General features: G+C 39.9%; 1 protein-coding gene across 2 annotated transcripts in view; it reads left to right on the top strand.

Moving 5' to 3' along the window:
* The window catches only part of TDRP (testis development related protein), a 41640-nt gene that overhangs the window by 2117 nt on the left and 18116 nt on the right, over positions 1 to 21407 (top strand). For both annotated transcript variants that reach the window (XM_075923573.1, XM_075923574.1), the window contains one exon: positions 20413 to 20472. In XM_075923573.1, the coding sequence (XP_075779688.1) occupies positions 20413 to 20472 (60 nt within the window). The remainder of the gene's footprint in view (positions 1 to 20412; positions 20473 to 21407) is intronic.

Genomic DNA, 21407 nt, shown 5'->3' with positions numbered 1-21407 from the left:
TTCATTGCACAGCTTGGCTAATTGTTCTGTATACTGCAGGCCCCGAATAAAGAGTTAGCTCAACAAGAACTAGACTCAGGACCCCTTGAATTGTCAAGCCATGTCTAGACTGCAGAAAAGATCAGCGCTGTGGTGGTCATTCTTTTGGCATCCGATTTAGTGGGTCTAATAAAGAACCACTAAATTGAATACTAAGGGTGCCCCCATCAATATCAGACCTCTTACTCCTCATGAGGAGTAAGGGAAGTTGATGGAAGCATTTCTGATGTTGACCTCCTGCTATGGGGACACATCGAAGTTCTGGTTAAGGTACATCAACTTGAAGCTATAATTGCATACCTTATGCCAAACTTTGGCTGTAGTGTAGGCCTGGCCTCAGTCTTGTGGCCCATATGTTCAGATATTTGTTTGTGTGCTTGTAAGTAAATGAGACCCTAGTGTTACGTTTTGGTGTTGACATACTTTTCATGATAACAAAGTAGATCCCTTTGTGTGATCATTCTTTTCTTTGAATGTACATTTTCTTTTGGTAATCTTCTAGTTTCGTTTTGCTAAAAGGAAGAAATTATATTTTTAGATAGTGTTATGAGACCATATCAAGCTCACTTTGAATTTGTGAAATATTGTCTTCCCTGTGCCTTAAAATCTGATTTATATTTTTATAAATCAAGTCTAATAATATTTTCATAGACTTCTAGCATATAACTTACATAATTAGTGTTAAAACATTTGTAACTACAGTGAAAGGTTTGTTATCTGGCACCCATGGGGAATGGGGATTGCCAGTTAATTGAATTCCCCAGATAACAAAGCTTATTGCTCTGCCTCTGCCCCCTACTGGCAGATCTGGCTTTTGGCAGCTTGAGGAAGGGTGAGGAAGAAGGAGGCACCTGCTGCTGACATCAGCTTGTAGTGCTGGCTGTCAGATGTCCCACAATAGCCAGCTGGACAGACTGAAGTCAGGTACATCTGCCTGAAGTTACAATGGTATTGTGGGTGAGGGCAATGCCACTTTATAAAGTGTACTGGTTAATGGAGTGCTGGATAACAGAGCTTTCACTGTTATGGTTTCTTACATTTTAAAATACTGAGAAGTAACATCTGTATTGTTGTAGGTAGAGCTGGTTAGAACATTTTAGACAAAATGAAATTTTGTCAAAATAAGCTTTTTGTTGAAGTTTGAAACACACTTTTAAAACATGTTTATCTGTTTTGAAAAAGTAGTTTGGAGTGAGAATTCAATCTCTCGTTCTATAGTCAGGTAGTTAGACACTAGCTTGAGATAGGGAGGTTGGGTTTCAGTGTTCTTACTGTGCTTGCTTCAAAGTGATTTGAAACTACTTTGACTCATCCAAAGTTGGGACTTGAACCTTGTTTCCCACACTTCCAAATTTTGCCCTAACTGTATTACTATAGGAGGTACAATTCCCTGCTTGCTTAAACACATTCAAATTTTCTTGGCTAATCTTCTAATTATGTACCCAGGGAGTCTTGGTGCATGTACTTAGATAGCTAACTTGACTTGTCTTCTATGCTGCCCCAGCCACACTTGCAATTTTATGAGACTATCTTGAGCAGAACTAGGATATGTCTACACTGCACGCTTATTTCGAAATAAGCTATTCCTGAATAGTTGTTCTGAAGTAGATGATTTTGAAATAGCATGTCCACATTAGGGAAGCCTGCCTCAGACTAATTTTGAGGCTTCCCTGCAGTGCAGACATGCTATCTCGATTTAGAGCCCCAGGAGGCACTGGGGAGGAATAACTTAGAATAGCCCTGATGAGGGGCTATTTCAAAATAGCAGCAGTGGAGCATCTACATACGCCTTATTTTGAAATAGCTATTTCAGAATAAGTGTTATTCCTCGTAGAATGAGGTTTATAGGTTTTAGAATAAGCTGTTGAAATTATTCAAAATAACGGAATGGCTGTGAAGATGCTCGCATAGTTATCTCAAAATAACGGTGCAGTGTAGATGCACCCTTGGAGTGTGTGTTTGAATTGGGGAATCATAGCTTCTGTGTAGACATACCCTTGACAAACAGAACTTAATCCTGCCTTCCCAGTCAAAAAGCTCAGGTTTTGATCAGAAAATGGACATTGAGACACTATTTTCATGAAAATATCAAGAAGATTTTCATTCCAATCCAATTACTAGTTTCCTAAAACAGAATTGTCATTCTTAAGCCACCTGAAGTTGTAAGTGTCTGCATACCACATAGATGGTTGTTGACATTGTTTAAAAACTGTTTCCTGAGAGTGAAAAGACAGATAAACTCTGAAAGATTAGTCATGACTTCACATACCTTTTACTGGAAAATTCTTTCTTGCATCACAAAAATGCCTTTAGGTGTATAAACCCTTTTGCCTGATCATTACCATCAGGTTATAATTTCATCAGAGTCAGAGGAACAGCTTAATGTACTTTGTTGATTAAAGAAGGAATTAATGAGTGAATAGAATTTAATAAAATTAAAGAGCACACGTTTAGTAATACCTACTGTATTCTCCTTACCTTGCTCTTCTTACTGTGTTTTCAAAGAACTTTTCAACTTTGTATGACAAATATGAATTTACTTTATGATTCAAGTTGTAGTCAATTGTCTGTACTTGAAAAGATGTTTGCTTTGTATTCTTGTATGACTTACTATGTTAGCACTCATATTAAATAAGTGCTCATTGACTAAAGGTTTAATGTATGTTTAATTTTTTATAAAGTATAATATATATCAAACAGAACATTAAGATGTCAGTGATGTGGCAATATGGTATGAAACTGTAATACATGAGATGTTGATTGTTTTAGTAAGATAGCTGATTGGAGGGCTGAAAAAGGAAAATTTCATTCTTAAAATTAAAGAAAAGAAAGACAGTATAAAATACTAGAGTTCTTTTTCCATAACCTATTCTCATTTCATCTTAATTTTGATTATTCTCAGATAGAAAGAAATGCAAAGGCATGCTTCATGCTAATTACAGTTTAGATCTGTTCACCAAACATTTCAAAGCTGGGCTCTACAGAGTTTTAGTTATCTTTTTAATTAATGTGTTTAAAAGTCTTTGGTACAGTTTTGACACAAGCTTTCATGTTAAATGAATAAAATTCAGAAAGGCCCCGAAGGAGAGGATAAGAAATCAGTAAAGCTTTCAGATGTGTATTTGTGAAATAAATCAAATAAGGGCAATGACAACAGTTTTTGACATTAAGGATGAAGAAACAGTAAAGCTTCTTGAACAGTTGGCTAAATTGACTGAATTGGAGAATGAGTGCTTGGTCTTCTTGCTTCAGAAAAGAGATTCTGCTAAGATACATTCTAATTTGGACTGTAAGCCACACATTTCTACTTTAATTCATGGTTCTTCATTTTAAGCTTTGGGATACTTTATTAAATGTTAGGAATGGACTAAAGCCTCATTTCTCAAACTGTGGGTCCCGACCCCCTAGGGGGTTGCGAGCAACTTAGAGGGGGTCGTGAGCTACTTAGAGGGGGATTGCAGCAACTTAAAGGGGGATCGCGAGCAATTTAGAGGGGGGTCATGGCATCACAAAGTTTGAGAACCCCTGGACTAAAGTATTATTATTTCAATTTTGTTCATAATTAAATCAAATATTTTTGTTAAAAACCAAAAGAAGTAAATATGAATCCAACTAACTTTCCCAGTCATTTTTGAATTCCTCCGATATGTTACCTATAACATTGCCTAATTCCTGTCTTTGTAATTTCATTCTAAGTTTCCTCCATTGTAGATTTAGCTTTCTTCACTTCAGTAAAACTTCTCTTGTCAAGTTATTCTATAATCTTTTCCTGGCCAAAATCCAGGGCTTCTATTCCATCTTCAGTTGTACATATCTTCTTGAAATATTGTCTTTGCTTTCATGACTACTCTTTCATAGTTCTCCTCCTACTTTTTTGATCCCTCCTTCAGCAACTCTTGAAGTGAGTCCTACTTCTTTCTCCCACTCTCTATTAATCTTATCTATACATGTTATAATCTAATTTATATAATCTATAAATCAGTCTGAATCTGTTATGGTCATTTTCTCTCCTCATCTTACACCTTCCATATGGGTGACTGTGACGGAGTGTATCAATCCCACACTGAAGCTATGGGAATTGCTTTGGGCCAGCTGGCTACGAAGGCCTTATCCCCATGGCCCTGCTGGGCATGCTCCAACTGGAGACAGACTATAAAAACCTCTGGAGCAGCTCAGGGCTGATTGCTGAAGGGGAAGGAGATACAGAGAGAGTTCCAGAGGTAGAGGAGGAAATGCAGCCAGATCACACAGCAGCCACTGGGCCGAAAGAGGCTACCCAAGGAGCCTCAGCCCCAGAGTGAGACAACAGAGAAGACATTTGTTAAGGAGCAGTAGGAAGTAGCCCAAGGTGGGGAATTTTTCACTGGGCACTCAGCGTATTGCGGCTGGACTCCCTGTTGAGCGGGCAGTGGACCGTGCCACTGCCAACTTGGCCCTGGACCTGGGACCTGGTGGAGTGGGAGGGCCCAGGTCCTCCTACCCTCTCCATATCTACCCCAGGTGGGAAATTTTCTACTTGTGTATGGACTAGGCTGAGGGGCTGTATTATCCTAACTAGAGGAGACTTATGTGTGGGTTACGTTACCCTGAATAGAAGGAACTTGTATATGTACTCAGGCTACTGGATCATATTACCCCAAATAGGGGGAGAGGTGTATATGGATTCAGGCCACTGGGCCTCGTTACAAGTTTCTTCTATTCAGGGTGTTTTGACTCAGGCCACTGAGCCACGCTACCCTGAGTAAGAGGTTGTTGGTATAGACGGAGGCTATTGAGTCATTCTGTAAATGGTTTTGTGTGACAGTCAAGTCACTCTATTAAAGGGGTTAGACTCGAGGGGCCTCCAAGGGTAGGTCACCCCTCCACAACAGGGTGGAGAATGTGGGGATTAGCCCGATCCCTCCCTTGAGATAAGGGGATAAGTTTACAGCCAAATAGAGCACAACATAGAGAACTGAGAAAAGGGGGCTAGTGAGACTAAAGCTATGGATCAGGGAAAGCTGTTTGAGTGCCTGCTGGAGAGCCAGCAACATCAGGCAACTGAGTTACAGCAATAGCAAAACCAACTGCTGCAACAGCTAGTCACCCAGCAACAGCTGCAAGCAACTCAGCAGCAGTATTAGCAATAACAATTGCTGCAAGAACTTGCCGCCCAACAAGACCAATGACTCCAGAAACTAGCCACACTATGGAGGTCAGCACTGGCACTGATAATAATGTGGGCTAATTTAGCTATAACCACTCGAGCGAGATCTTGGAGTACTTGTAGCTAATTCTCTGAAAACATCCATTCAGTGTGCAGCACCAAACACGATGTTAGGAATCACTAAAAAAGGGATAGAGAATAAGTCAGATAATATCTTATTGCTTCTAAATAAATTCATGGTATGCTACCATTAGGGGTGTAATAATGTATCTGATTAAATGATTAACCGATAAGTGTATGCTTATTGGTTAATGCTACCGACTATATAGAATCACAGGAAACTAGAACTAGAAGGAACCTTGAGAGGTTGAGTCCAGTCCCCTGCCCTCATGGCAGGACCAAGCACTGCATAGATGGTAGGTGTCTGTCTAACCTGCTCTTAAATATCTCCAGTGATGGAAATTCCACAGGCCTCTTCCCCCCAGACAATTTATTCTGGTGTTTAATCACCCAGACAGGCAGGAATTTTTTCCTGATGTCCAACCTAAACCTCCCTTGCTGCAGCTACACTGTTACCTGATTACACACATTTTAACATCCCTAGTCCACATTTTGAATATTTCCTCTCAAAAGAGATATCTTGGCATTGGAAAAAGTTCAGAAAAGGGCTTTGGAACATCTGCCATATGAAGAGAGATGAACAAGACTAGGACGTTTTAGCTTAGAAAAGAGGAAACTAAGGGAGAAGAATATAGAAGTCTATATTATAGATTTTAAAATCATTACTGGTGTGGAGAAAGAGAATAAGGAAAAATTGTTTACTTGTCCCCCATAACACAAGAATTAGGGGTCACCAAATGAAATTAATAGGTAACAGGTTTAAAACCAACAAATCAACACACAGTCAACCAGAGCAACTCCCTGCCAGAGGATGTGGTGAAGGCTAGGACTTTAACATGATTCAAAAAAGAGCTAGATAGATTCATGGAGATTAGGTTCATCAATGGCTATTAGCCAGGATGGGCAGGAATGACATCCCTAGCCTCTGTCAGAAGTTGGGAATGGGTGACAGGGGAGGGGTCAGTTGATGCTAACCTGTTCCATTCATTCCTTCTGGGGCACCAGTCATTGGCTGCTGTTGTAGGACAGGATACTGGATTAGATGGATCTTTCTTATGGCTGTTTTTATGTAAAAAATGAAGTTAGTAATAGAGTAAAAACCTTTTGACTGTAATTGCACATTTAAGCTACAGATTCTCTTATGGAGACTAAAGAGAACTAGTGAATGAATTCTGCAGCAAATAAAATGTGTCCTGTCTTGTGGTCCTTTCTTAGGCCTTGTTTAGGTAAACCACCTCAATGAGAGGCATAGAGCTAGCTGCGCTGTGGCGTTAGTGCTGGGGTGCCAATGCAGACTCTGTGGGGAAGCATGGGTGGCAGAGGCACTGTGGGGAAATGGCATGAATGGGGATTGAAGCAGTCCTGCTTATGCTGGGTCCCAGTTGCTGTACCTTTGCCTTTGAAATGTACCAAGCTCCCTGTGGGGCTCTTGCTACATTTCAAAGATAGAAGTGCAACTGTCAGAACAGGAGTGAGCGGGGACTGTTTGACTCCCCACTTGCTCCGAGTTCCCTGCTGCTCTTCTGCCTTTTAAATGCAATAAGAGCTGTGGGCAGTTCTTACTACATTTAAAAGGCAGAGGCATAGCTGGGATAGCGAGCGCCCCACCTCCTCCTTATCGACTACTCTATTAGTTGATTAATCAAAATTTATCAATCCTAGTTCTCTGGAGACCAACCTTTACACTTTTTTGGAATTTTTATAGTCCTCTTCCAGTTTGCTTAGTAGTGCATGGAGTACTATCAGTGTATCTTTCTGTGTGACCATGTCTCCTCCATATACCAGGAGAACCCCTACTTTAAGCTATACCAAAGTGCTAGACTTCATCAACGTTTTGGAAGATGAGGCTGTCCAGTCCCAACTGCATGCCATCTATAGTAATTATTATACCTACGGACAATTATCGAGATGCATGACTGAAAGGGGCCATGACAGGGCCACATTTCAGTGCAAGATCAAAGTGAAGGATCTACAAAACACCTACCACAAGGTGCAAGAATGAAACTACTTATCGACTACTCTACTGAAGTGGAGATGAACATAGGAGATAGCCGTGTAGAGAGTCTCTGGGTTAAGCTAAAAGGAGTAAAAAACGAGGGTGATATCATGCTAGGAGTCTACTACAGGCCACCTAGCCAGGTGGAAGAGGTGGATGAGGCCTTTTTTAAACAATTAACAAAACTATCCAAAGCCCAAGGTTTGGTGGTGATGGGGGACTTCAACTATCCAAACATATGTTGGGAAACTAACACAGCGAGGCACAGGCTATCCAATAAGTTTCTGGACTGCATTGGAGACAACTTTCTGTTTCAGAAGGTTGAAAAAGCTACCAGAGGAGAAGCTGTTCTGGATTTGGTTTTAACAAATAGGGAGGAACTAGTTGAGAACTTGAAAGTGGAAGACAGTATAGGGGACAGTGATCACGAAATAATAGAGTTCATGATCTTAAGGAAAGGTAGAAGGGAGACCAGCACAATTGAGGTAATGGATTTCAGGAAGGCAGATTTTGATAAGCTCAGAGAACTTGTAGGTAAGGTCCCATGGGAAGCAAGACTGAAGGGAAAAACAACAGAGGAGAGTTGGAAGTATTTCAAAGGGACGTTGTTAAGGGCCCAAAAGCAAACAATTCCGCTGTGTAGGAAAGATAGAAAATATGGCAAAAGACCAGCTTGGCTTAACAAGGAGATCTTGCATGATCTCAAAATAAAAAAGGAGCCATATAAAAAATGGAAACTAGGACAACTAACAAAGGATGAATATAAGCAAGCAACACGGGAACGCAGGGGCAAGATTAGAAAGGCAAAGGCACAAAATGAGATCAAACTAGCTACAGGCATAAAGGGAAACAAGAAGACCTTTTATAAATACATTAAAAGCAAGAGGAAGACCAAGGACAGGGTAGGCCCACTGCTTAGTGAGGAGGGAGAAGCAGTAACAGGAAACTTGGAAATGGCGGAGATGCTCAATGACTTCTTTGTTTCGGTCTTCACCGAGAAGTCTGGAAGAGTGCCTAACGTAGTGAATACAAGCAGAGAGAGGGAAGTTTAGAAGATAGGATACACAAAGAACAAGTTAAAAATCACTTAGGAAAGTTAGATGTCAGCAAGTCACCAGGTCCTGATGAAATGCATCCCAGGATACTCAAGGAGCTGATAGAGGAGGTATCTGAGCCTTTAGCTATGATCTTTGAAAAATCATGGCAGACAGGGGAGATTCCAGAAGACTGGAAAAGGGCAAATATTGTGCCCATCTATAAAAAGGGGAATAAGAACAACCCAGGAAACTACAGACCGGTCAGTTTAACGTCTGTCCCAGGGAAGATAATGGAGCAGGTAATTAAGGAAATCATATGCAAACACTTGGAAGGTAATAAAGTGATAGGGAATAGCCAGCATGGGTTTATGAAGAACAAGTCATGCCAAACTAATCTGATAGCTTTCTTTGATAAGATAACGAGCCTTGTGGATAAGGGAGAAGCGGTGGATGTCATATACCTAGACTTTAGTGAGGCATTTGATACGGTCTCGCATGATATTCTTATTGATAAACTAGGCAAATATAACTTAGATAGGGCCACGATAAGGTGGGTGCATAATTGGCTGGATAACCGTAGTCAGAGAGTTGTTGTTAACGGTTCTAAATCCTGCTGGAAAGGGATAGCAAGTGGAGTTCCTCAAGGGTCTGTTTTGGGACCCGTACTGTTCAATATCTTCATCAATGATGTAGATATTGGGATAGAGAGTACGCTTATTAAGTTTGCAGATGATACCAAACTGGGTGGGGTTGCAACTTCTTTGGAGGATAGGGACATAATTCAAAATGACCTTAGCAAGTTAGAGAAATGGTCAGAGGTAAACAGGATGAGGTTTAATCAAGAGAAATGCAAAGTGCTCCACTTAGGAAGGAACAATCAGTTCCATACATACAAGATGGGAAGGGACTGTCTATGAAGGAGCATGGCGGAAAGGGATCTAGGGGTCATAGTGGACCACAAGTTGAATATGAGTCAACAGTGTGATGCTGTTGCAAAAAAAGCAAATATGATTTTAGGTTGTATCAACAGGTGTGTTGTAAGCAAAACTCGTGAAGTCATTCTGCCGCTCTACTCTGCACTAGTTAGGCCTCAGCTGGAGTACTGTGTCCAGTTCTGGGCGCCACATTTCAAGAAAGATGTGGAGAAATTGGAAAGGGTACAGAGAAGAGCGACAAGAATGATTAAAGGTTTAGAGAACATGACCTATGAAGCCAGGCTTCATGAACTGGGCTTGTTTAGTTTGGAAAAAAGAAGATTAAGGGGGGACATGATAGCCGTTTTCAAATATCTAAAAGGGTGTCACAAGGAGGAAGGAGAAAATTTGTTCCTCTTGGTTTCTGAGGACAGGACAAGGAGTAATGGGCTTAAAGTGCAGCAGGGGAGGTTTAGATTGGACATTAGGAAAAAATTCCTAACTGTCAGGGTGGTCAAATATTGGAATAAATTGCCAAGGGAGGTGGTGGAATCTCCCTCTCTGGAGATATTTAAGAACAGGTTAGATAGACATCTGTCAGGGATGGTGTAGACGGAGCGTGGTCCTGCCTTGAGGGCGGGGGGCTGGACTCGATGACCTCTCGAGGTCCCTTCCAGTCCTATTATTCTATGATTCTATGATTCTAAATGTATGGACATTACTAATTACAGGCCCCTTCTGCAGTTTTGGCTCTCCCCAAGACACATGTACTGAGACTACAGTAATGCTCTGCACCAATGAATTTGCCTGCCTCAAAGGTTAACTCACCATTTTGTGAGTTTCTGTCTTACGAGCGCTTGTACAGGGACAGCCAGTCAGTGATATATATGTGAACAGAATTTGTGTGTTAACTGGGTTGTGTCAGTGCTCTGTCTAGTGTTAACAATGATCCCTCTGTAAAATATTGCATTTTGGCTTCATAGTCTTAACCTTGGGAGCCCAGCCTCCATTGTTATCACCAGCTGAATGGCTGTTCAGCGCAAGGAAGTGGCCTCAGAAAAATAAAGATGACTTGATGCATGAGGTTATGCTTCAGGCTGCTGCTGAAAAGAAATGATTGGAGTGGAGGTTAATATAAGAGAAGGGAATGAAAGGAGTATGCTGAACACTTGAATGATGCCATGAAGTGGCTCTTAAACATTATGGCATGCCAAATTGACAAGCTGTAAGCACTACTAGTACGGCAGACAGAGCAACTTTGCAATTATACTGTTCTTCCTCCTATCCCCCATGGCTGGAGTCCCAAAATTGTTTTTCATGTACCCCCTGTTGCCACCAACACATTTTGGCCACCATCTTGTTCCCAGTTGGCATCTGCTGCTTTCTACATCTGCCCCTTCATCATTAAGCCCTGCAGACTCTCTCAGCTGCATTCACAACCAGTTTTGGCATTGTTAAAACTTTCACAATGACATAAAATATTAAACCTATGGAATTGGTGCCCAAATAAGAGCATTTAAGCAGATAGTTTCAGAGAATTTGAAACTTCTAGATGGTTCTGTTAAGAGTGAGCTAAAGGAACAGCAACCAAGCAGGAAAATGCAGCAGATATCCTTAAAGGAATTGTACATGTGTATGCTAATTCAGTAGTTTTCAACTTGTGGTCTGAGAGACGTTTTCTGGTCACAACATGCTGGTCATCCCTCTTGATTGCATCTGATAAACAGCTTTTGAAAATTTTGAAATACAATAAATACTTATTACTCTTACTGTTGTTACCACAGGTAAGAATATTAAATGTACACAGTTGTGAATGGGAAAGATGAAACTGTCTCTATTAAAAAGCATATGTAAATTTGTAAGTTTTTGTGCTTGATAATCTTTTCTCCTCCAAAAGCCCTGTGGTGCTTCTCCTCACAGTAAGGTCATAAAGTGATCCTTGAAGATGAAAATGTGACACTATACTTCTTATTCTTCATAGAGATATTATTATGTTTATATCCGTGATGGATTTTATACAAGATAGGTCATTAAGGTATTGAAAAGGTTATGATTACTGAATATGATTATCCTACTTGACCCATGTTTGTATCTGAAGTTAGGAATATTGACTATGAATCTCTATTACAAATGTGTTCATATCTGGGAAATGCCACTAGGCAAAAGACATCCAGTCTAGATGGAAGTGTAAAAAGCAATAAGAAAACTCCAAAAGAAATTTGAAGAACAGCTAGCCAAAACTTAAAAAATAATAGCAAAATGTTTTTAAAATTCATCAGAAGCACAAAGCTTGCTACTGTCAGTGGGGCCACTGTATGTTCGAGATGCTAAGGCAGCATTCAAAGATGATAAGGCTATTGTGGAAAAACTACATACATTCTTTGTTTCGGACTTCCTGGCTGAAGATGTTAGGGAGATTCCTAAACCTCAGTCATTCTTTTTAGGAGACAAATCTGAGGAATTATTCCCAATTGAGGTGTCATTAGAGGTGGTTTTGAGACAGATTGATAAACTAAACAGTAACAAGTCACAGAGACCAGATGTCATCCACCCAAGAATTCTAAAAGACCTCAAATATGAAATTTCAAAACTATTAATTGTGGTTTGTAACCCACCCTTTAAATCATCTTCTATACCTAATGACTGGAAGATAGCTAATGTGATACCAATATTTAAAAAGGGCTCTAGAGGTGATCCTGGCAATTACAGACCAGTAAGTCTAATATCCGCGCTGGGCAAATTAGTTGAAACTATAAAGAATAGAATTGTCAGACACTTAGATGAACGTAATTTGTTGGGGAAAAGACAACATGGTTTCTGTAAAGAGAAATCATGTCTTACTAATCTACTAGAGTTCTTTGAGGGGGTCAACAAGCATATGGACATAGGGGATCCAGTGGCTATAGTGTACTTAGATTTCCAGAATGCCTTTGACAAGGTCCCTTACAAAGTAAATTGTCATGGGATAAGAGGGAAGGTCCTGTTACGAATTGATAGCTGATTAAAAATCAGGAAACAAAGTATAGGAATTTGTTAGTAGTTTTCAGAGTGGAGAGAGGTAACTAGTGGGGTCTCCCAAAGGTCAGCCCTGTGACCAATCGTATTCAACGTATTTATAAAAGATCTGGAGGAAGAGATAAGCCACGAGGTGGCAAAATTTGCAGATGATACTAAACTCTTCAAGATAGTTAAGACCAAAGCAGACTGTAAAGAGTTTCAACAGGATCTCACAAAAGTAGATGATTGGTCAACAAAATGGCAAATTAATTTTAATGTTGATAAATGCAAAGTAATGCACATTGGAAAAAATAATCCCAACTATACATACAGAATGATGGGGACTTATTTATCTATAACCACTCAAGAAAGAGATCTTGGAGTCATTGTGGATAGTTCTTTGAAAGCATCCACTCAACGTGCAGCAGCAGTCAAAAAAGCAAACAGAATGTTAGGAATTGTTAAAAAAAGAGAGACTAAGACAGAGAATATCTTACTGCCTCTATATAAATCCGTGATATGGCCACATCTTGAATACTGCATATAGATGTGGTTGCCTCATCTCAAAAAAGATATATTGATGTTGGAAAAGTTTCAGAAAATGATTAGGGGCTTGGAATAGGTGCCATGAGAAGAGATTAAAAAGACTGGGACTTCTCAATTTAGAAAAGAGAAGATGAAGGGGGGATTTCATAGATGTCTATAAAATCATGACAGGTATGGAAGAAGTGAATGAGGAAAAGTTATTTACTTGTTCTCATAACATAAGCACTAGGGGGTCACCAAATGAAATTAATAGATAGCTGGTTTAAAAGGAAAGGAGGTTTTTCTTCACATAGCGTACAGTCAGCTTGTGGAACTCCTTACCAGAGGATGTTTTGAAGATCAGGACTTTTAGAGGGTTCAAAAAAGAACTAAATAGATTCATGGTGAATAGGTCTATCAATATGTATTAGCCAGGATGGGCAGGAATAGTGTCCCTAGCCTCTATTTGTCAGAGGCTGGGAATGGATGACAGGAGCAATGTTCCCTCTAAGTTTTTCTATCCTTGTGCAGAATAAATTTTGTGATGTGCACCAATGTCAGGTACAGATATGCACCACCAATAGAAACATGCTGCCTGCCAGCTGTGAGCACTCTGCCAATCATCTGAATCTCTCCTGGGCAGCCACCCAAGCGCTCACCTTACAGGGAATACTGGACAGGAGAGGGATCACTTGATGAATACTTGTTCTGTTCACTCCCTCTGGGACATCTGGCATTGGCCACTGTTGGAAGACAGGATACTAGGCTAGATGGACGTCTGGTCTGACCCAGTATGGCTGTTTTTCCATCTAAGGCAAAAATGATGTGAAAACACAATGTAACTACAATCTGAATCTGATCAGAAGTGGCAACAAACTACTGTAATATGGGGGTAGTTCTTCTTGAGTTTCATCTGCACCAAAGTATTTCTGCACAAATTGCCCATCAGTGCTAATGTAGACTTTTCTGTAAAAATTCCTTATAAGTAGACAAGTTTCATAAGAAGAGCAAACTTAGACTTTGATTACTGCTTTTCGGGCTGGTAGAGATCTAACTGTGATGGCAGTCCATAGACCAGACTTCTGTACATAAATAATCTCTCTCTATAAAAAAATTTTTCCTGCCTCATGACAGAATTAAGTCATTGGTTTCTCTGGCCGGGAAAGCAACCAGAGAGAGGGGAGCAGCCTCCTTAGTTGCATTTAAATATGATTTTAAAATATGCTTACGATTCAGTTTCTTTTATGCTCTGTATGAACAAAGCAGAAGCTGTCTTAATCTAGATATTTACTCAGGAAAAATCCTTTTTTTTTTTACAACATTTCTGATGTATTTTTCTTTCTTTTGTGGACATAATAAAGCATATTACAAAATGTTCTATTCACAATCACATTAACGATGGTTCATTGTGGTTATGTATATTCTTTTTAGGTTAGATGATGGTTACCTTTGGGAGTGGAAAAGATTTGTTTTTTAGTATAAAAAGAACAGTGGTTGGCCCCTAATGTGTATCATGAATCTGCTCTTTCTCTGAAATAATCTAGTTAGTATTTTTCACTTGTGATTGTCATAGGTATGTCTAAAGTTACATAATCTGTCCAAATGGATTTTATATACTTTGCTCTGAAAATAGCCAAATCAGTCTCTCAAAATGAATCATGAAATCCCAGCGAGAACCAAGTGTCTGGTTTAAGTAATCTTATAATTAGCTCACCTGTTCTAATTCCCATCCACTGGATACTACCAGAAGGGTCTTTGATGTATGACTTTTCCAAAAGCAAGCGCCTTACAATTTAGCATTCTTATTAGTGAACATTGGAAATACATTCCAATCATTGCATGGCCCATGAACATATAGAGGTAAAAGAATTATGTCTGTGTAATATTGATACACAGAGTCCTTAATTTCTTCTGAAATATGCAAATTTTGTTTGTCTAACATCTTCATGCTTAGCCATGTACAGGCAGTCCCCGGGTTACGTACGAGATAGGGACTGTAGGTTTGTTCTTAAGTTGAATTTGTATGTAAGTCGGAACTGGTACATATTGTAGGGGAAACTCTAGCCAAACATTTCTCCAGAGCTCAGTTTTATTCTCCCACACCTCACTTCCCTCAGTCCTTTATTCTCAAGCTGAGGTGTCTGCTGAGAAAAGCCACTCCGCGTCTCCCTGGTCTGCTGGGGGGAGAGGGGCGCTAGCTTCGCGTCTCCCTGGTCTGCTGGGGGGAAGCAGCTAGTGCTGGGTTGCCTCACCCTGTTTGTAAGTAGGGATCCGATGTAAGTCAGATCCATGTAACCCGGGGACTGCCTGTAGCTATACTCACCTCCAACCCAAGTTTATTTTTATTTCAGGTTGTTGTCATAATATTACATTAAATATTTTTGTGTTCATTTAAGCACGATCACTCATCTTCTAATACTGACTTGACTTCTTAGTTTAATGACTGTAAATATGCATACATTCCTTCATATTCACTTTCTGATGTATTCATTCAAAACAAACAAAATGAGGCACAATCCTACATCTTTTTTATTCCTTTGTACCTGAATCTCGACACATTTACCACTGTCTTTTGTCCTTGATTCCAGTTCTTAATCTAGACAAGAAGAAATTTTGCCTTAATAATATACTTAGCCGTGCATATCTTGTTTGATACCGTACCACAGCCATGAACTCCAGGAAACTATCTACTGCAGTGGTTCCCAAAATTTTCGGCATCACAACCCCTTTTTGATTTTTGAAAAACCCTCATGCCCCCCCCCCCCCCCATAACAGCAAAACTTGTTAAACCCCTGCCCCCAAAAAATAACTGACCGGGGCCGAAAAACAAAAATAGCAAAACTTAGGGGGGATGGAGGGGCAGGCTGGGTCACCTTGTACCCCCCCCTTCCCGGAATTTCTTCACACGCCCCAGTTTGGGAACCCATGATTTACTGCTTTGCAACTGTCAGCTCTCATTGTCTCTTACTTGAAGTTAATCAAATGGCATAATCACCTCTTCTAAATCTGTACTGTCTCTGATCATCTTCTATAGTTCTATTGTTTGATCTGTAATCTGTGACTCGGGAATCTTTCCAACTGCGGAGGCTAATTTCCAGGCATGTAGTTTCCTAAGTGATTTTTCAGATCCCTTTTGCAAAAGCATATTTTCAGGCATGGAGGGAGGCTGGGAATATCCTTTGCTATTTTCCTTGAGAAACGAAATATCTCAAGTTCTTAACTTAGCCTGCACTTGTAATCACCATTGTCTAGACATTTAAAAATTACAGTACCTAAATCCTGGATCAATTGAGAGAGAGGTAGATAAGAAAGGTAAGCTGAAATGTAAATCTTTTTACATTTAAAAGATTTACAGTAAAAATGTTCATTGTCCAAAGCTGCCTTACAGATGATTTATTTTTGCTATAAATTGTTTACTTTTGCATGTGTTTGTTTGATTGACATCCAAACTGCATTTAGTATGAGGCAGATGTATTGATTGGAAATCATTAATAATTTGACATTTATGCAGTAGGTCAGCTTTTGTCCAGTATACCCAGTTTTGACACACATTTTGTGTTTAACCTTGTTTCTCTGCTTAGACTGTATTATTAAAGTGAGTGATCAAAAGAGACTAATTTATCAACCACAAGAAAAACTGAGGAAAAGTAGATCAACAGTATAATCTTTTTGTACAAAAAGATTTTTGCTTCTTGAATTAATCCCTTGAGTACTTTATGGTTTGCAGTATGTCCAACAGAAGGATACTTGTATTTCCTTGTGGAAAATGTGTGTACTAACATACTATTTCCAAAACTGGAAAGTCATTTGCAAGTTGTTGATTGGTATTTCACAAATGCATGAAATTTTAACAAACATTTAGTTACTTGTTCTGCAGCATAAGACTCCAGCTTTAAGAGTACAAGAAGGAAGCCAAAAGAAAAAAAATAAAATATTGTACATTATTCAAACTAATATTACAGTGAATAATTCTGAAATAATCAGAACATCAAAAATTATAATATAGGGGAAATTGGCATGATAAAGGAAACTGAGCAAGAAATATGTAGGTAAAGAAAAAATAACATCTAATCCCTTCCCTCTAATTATAATAGGATAAATGTGTTGTTTATCAGTCACAGAAGCATTCGGTGTAATGTGTGGGGCTAAAAGAAAACAATAGGGAATGTAGTTCATTAGTAGTAATAATTGTTACCTTGAAATACTGTGTTCATAATTTATATTTATAAAGGTGTATGCGTGGAAGGAGATATTTAACTGGCTTTTTCTCATATCTCTTTGTATGTGTGCATACATATAAAAAATCCTACTTATCAAATTACTGGAAAAGATGATAGAGTTTTAAACTAATGTTGGTATTAATTGTGTGCTAAATCCCTAGTTAAAATACGAGTGGGCCACACTTTTGCTTCTGTAGGCAAACTCATTGCAAAGAGCAAGGGTTCCTTGTATTCGTCCACTCTCCTGTGTCAATCTCCTTTGCTGCTTTATTCTTGCCTTCCCCTCTTCCTAATCTTTTTCTGTTTAAATTGTAGTGGTAAGATGGACTGAGCTGAAATGAGGAATATTGTTATGGGGGACTGTTTACTGGTTCTTTGATCTATAGACAGTGAAAGAGATGGTTGAAACCAGTAGCTCTACTAACCAGATGCTCTGTGTATTTCCCATTTCCTTCTTTTATTTTTTCCACTTTTCACCAAAATCACTAGGATTCTCTCCATTGACACACAGAATATTTCCAGAAACTTTGAATTGATTGGATGCAGCATTCAGTAATGATCAAATTACATCTAAATGTCAGAGCAGAGAAGTACCAACAAGTAGAGTACAAGGCCTTCTAAACTAGGGAAGTAATAGTGTAACCATTTAAATGCTTATAGATTACCGTAATGGTTACATGCTGGTTCCCAGTCCAGTCATGGGAAGACAGCTGCCACCCCACACTGCCGGCTGTATGTCAGAGCCCGCATGGCAGCAGCCAGTTCCATGGGAGTGGGGCTGAGAGCAGGGCCAGGAGCCGGCTGCTGCCCCACACAGCTGCCTTTGTATTGGGTGCAGCAGCACGGGGCGACTGGCGGGCACCGGCTGCTGCTGTGCACTGCTGCCTCTGTATCAGAGGCAGTAGTATGGGGTATTAGCTGGCTCTTCAGGAGCAGGGTGGCAGGCAGGAGGCAGTGAATACAAGCAGCCAGCAGAAGTTGCTGCACAGAGCAGCAGCTGGCTCATTGAGAGCGGGGCGGCAGGCAGGAGCTGGTGTGTGCCCAAAGCCCGCTTAAAAGCCTGGTTCTGATATGCACCAGGTCCTGAGGAGATGACTGCTGCCACACACTGCAAGGTTCTGCAGTATAAACTTCTAGTGCAGAGCCCAGAGTGAAGCCGGCTTCCTGAGTATGGTGCTGGCAGCCGGCTGCACTGCAGTCTCTGCGTATAAGCTTTATATGGTAGAGTCTGCAGCATTTTTAATGGTTACCTAATTAACTGTTTTTTGACATCCCTATTTTAAATTGGGCCAATTGTTTTAGAGCTGACAAAGGAGTGAGGTGTAAATGGAAGGATTCTATTTTAATATACTTTCTTTTTAAAACCTCAGCATTTAAAAAAATATTAACCATTTAATAATACTCAGAATTTTAAAGATAGCTAACCAAAATACAGAGATTAACTGATTTGTCAAAAGCCACAGGAAATAATTTTCTACAGGCTGAACCTCCAAAATCCGGAACTGTCTGGTCCAGCAACATCCATGAGCCTGCAGGGTCATGGATGTTGCTGGACCATAGAGCCCTGTCTGCAGAGAGTGGGAGCCAGTCAGAAGAATGTAAGGCTAGGGAGATCTGGCTGGACCAGCAGTGGCTGGGCCAGGTGGCTGCTGGGGAACCCCCAGCATCAGCGGGGCCAGGTGGGGGTGAAGAGCCCTGCCCTGGATAGAGAACCCCAGGCATCAGTAGGACCAGGTGGTGAATGGGGAGCCCGCACCCTGACCAAAGAATTCCTGGTGTCAGCCAGGTGGCAAACAGGGAGTATCTGTCCTGGCTGGAGAACCCCCTGCAGCAGCGGGGCCAAGCAGCAGTCAGGTAGCCCCAGATGGGCAACCCTGGGAAACCCCTGGCGGCAGCAGGCTGGGTGGCCGGGCGACCCTAGATGATGGGGTGACCCTAGCTCTCCAGCATTATTGGGGACAAAAGAGGCCAAGGAATCCCTAGCATCAATGGGGCCAGGCGCCAGTGGAGCCCTAGCCAAGGAACCCAGGGATTCCCCAGTGGCAGGGGGGCTGGGCAATCCCAGCCAGAGAACTCCCAGCAGCAGTGGAGACAGGTGGCAACAGGGGAGCCTTAGCTGGGGAGCTCTGGGGAATCCCCAGTGGCAGTGGGACTGGTGGTGTCCTAGCAGAGCTGGCAGCGGCTGGCTGGCCCTTGCAGGGGAACCTGGGGAACCCCCAGTGGCAGTGGGCTGGCAGCAGTCAGGCAGACCTGGCTGGAAACCCAGGGAACTATGGAGACAGCAAGTGGGAGCCCCATACGTGGAGACCAGGAGTGGGGAAGCCAGCAGGGAAGCATTGACTTTCCCTGGTCCAACAAATTCCCTGGTTCGGGACTGCTCAGGTAGTTTTTTCGGGACTTTGGATATGAACTCTAACAACTCAGCTTGCTAATGCAGAGATCACTATACTTATCTCTAAAATACAGCTTTTTCTGGGATATAAAGCCAATGTAATAACAATTAGGAGTCCTGTGGCAAATGTATTTGTGCAAAAGTTTTCATGGGCAATACATTTTTTAGTCTTTTAAGTGTCACAAGATGCCTTGTTTTTACTGAAACACTAACATGGCTACCCTTCCAAAACTTGTCAGCCAGTGTAATGGTTCCAGAGACACTACACCCCATTTTGGACAGGAACTGAAGTAGAAGATTGTAGCTTATAGTGGGGAATTTGTGTAAGCAGAAAATAATTTGTGCAGGATATTAAGGAAAACATGCATAAGGTCTAATTACCACAGGTGATTAGGATCTTTGTCTCATTTTGACGAGCCCCTGTGTTTCCTGGTAGGATAATAATTTTAGCTCCTTGCTGGATAGAAATATACTACTTGTTGTATCAGTGCTTCCACTTACTGCAGTCCTTTGCTTCTCCTTGGAAGTCTCCAGTCCACATAATGAGCAGGCTTGACTTGTTGAGCAGGCTTGGTATCTTGCTTAACTTGTGAGAACTAGTAAGATTACATCCAAGGGAAAAATAGCTCTATACATGAGATTATAGTTATGGTAGTATGTAAAACAGTGTCATTAGAAATGAAATGTCAATTATAGATCAAAACAACATTGATAGAATATTAAAGTAAAGAGAATCCTAGTTGAACTTTATTTCTTTACTTTTATAAATTGCAGCGGTTTGACTATTTATAACTTTTCATACAAAACTTGACATTGATCTGAAATGAGGTTTTTGTTTACATCTTTCATTTTTCTTTGGGTTTTTAGTTTTTATAAACATTCTATTTGGATATCATAATTTATCATTGAGGTGAGCTGAGTAAAATAAAGGCATCATGAATAGTGTGAAATAAGTATTACTTAGTGTTCAACTATAATTAACTGAAGTATTTACTTTTTTTTTTTTTTTTTTTTTTTTTTTTTAAGAATAAGGACCAGTTTCTTCATGATGAAGTTACATCTTCTGTGTCACAACTTGCAACAAAGGTAAATATTTGTTCTTTTGGTAATGAAGGTTGTTTCATGTTATGCATTTTCTGCTAATGCATGCTAGGAAAAATCCATATTTCTTTTCTGCTCCTCCCCTCAACTAACTATGCTTTGTACTGATTCTTTCTTAAAAAGAGGGGAAAAAAAGAAAAATATATTTAACATCAGTTCAGGTCTTTAATTATTTTTCTCCGAAGTTGGAGATCTATTAAATAAAAACAAGGCACTGTGGGAATAACTAAAAGTAGAGGTCAAAGAAAATTTTCAAACAGTATGTATAACAAACTATAAAAGATAAGAAGTAAAATGACTGTATCTTATCTATATAGGCACAGTTTTCCAAATTTGACTGACCCTCTCACCACAAGTAGTTAGAGATTCTATTTAACATCTCATACAGAAGCAAATTAAAACACTTTCTGCAGCCAGTAAAATTTTTGTCTTAAAAAAACTGACAATCCAGAACACACATGCTTAAAAATACTGGAAATAAAAGTTAAAAGATCAAAAGCTGAGTTTAATTATTTAAAGTAGGAACTTGTTTTGAAATTTCAAATGAATTGAGCAAAGTGATTTCATGATAGTTGGAAAGTTTCCTTTTACACTAATTTAATTAATTAATACTGTGTTAAAATTACTTCTTTGCCTCATCTTTGTTTTATGATGGTTTTTACTGAAATTGTAAGTTCAAAGTATATTATAATGTTCCTGTTTTTTGTTTTGCTTCATGTAAAATACAGTACGAGAAAAAAAATTGATTCCTTGTTTCAACGGATAAGTTGTAATGGATTTCAGGCCTGATGTAGGACATTCAAAACAATGAAAAATAATTATTTAAAAATTGTTTCTATTTTGAGACTTTTTAGAGACTGTTTCTTAAAGGTTGCAAGCTTTTATAAATGATTATTTTGGTTTCAAGGAAATATTTCACC

The sequence above is a fragment of the Pelodiscus sinensis genome, chromosome 3 (assembly GCF_049634645.1).
Source record: "Pelodiscus sinensis isolate JC-2024 chromosome 3, ASM4963464v1, whole genome shotgun sequence".
Lineage (NCBI taxonomy): Eukaryota > Metazoa > Chordata > Testudines > Trionychidae > Pelodiscus > Pelodiscus sinensis.
The sequence above is the reverse complement of the archived record's forward strand: the minus strand, read 5'-3'. Positions and strand labels throughout refer to the sequence as shown.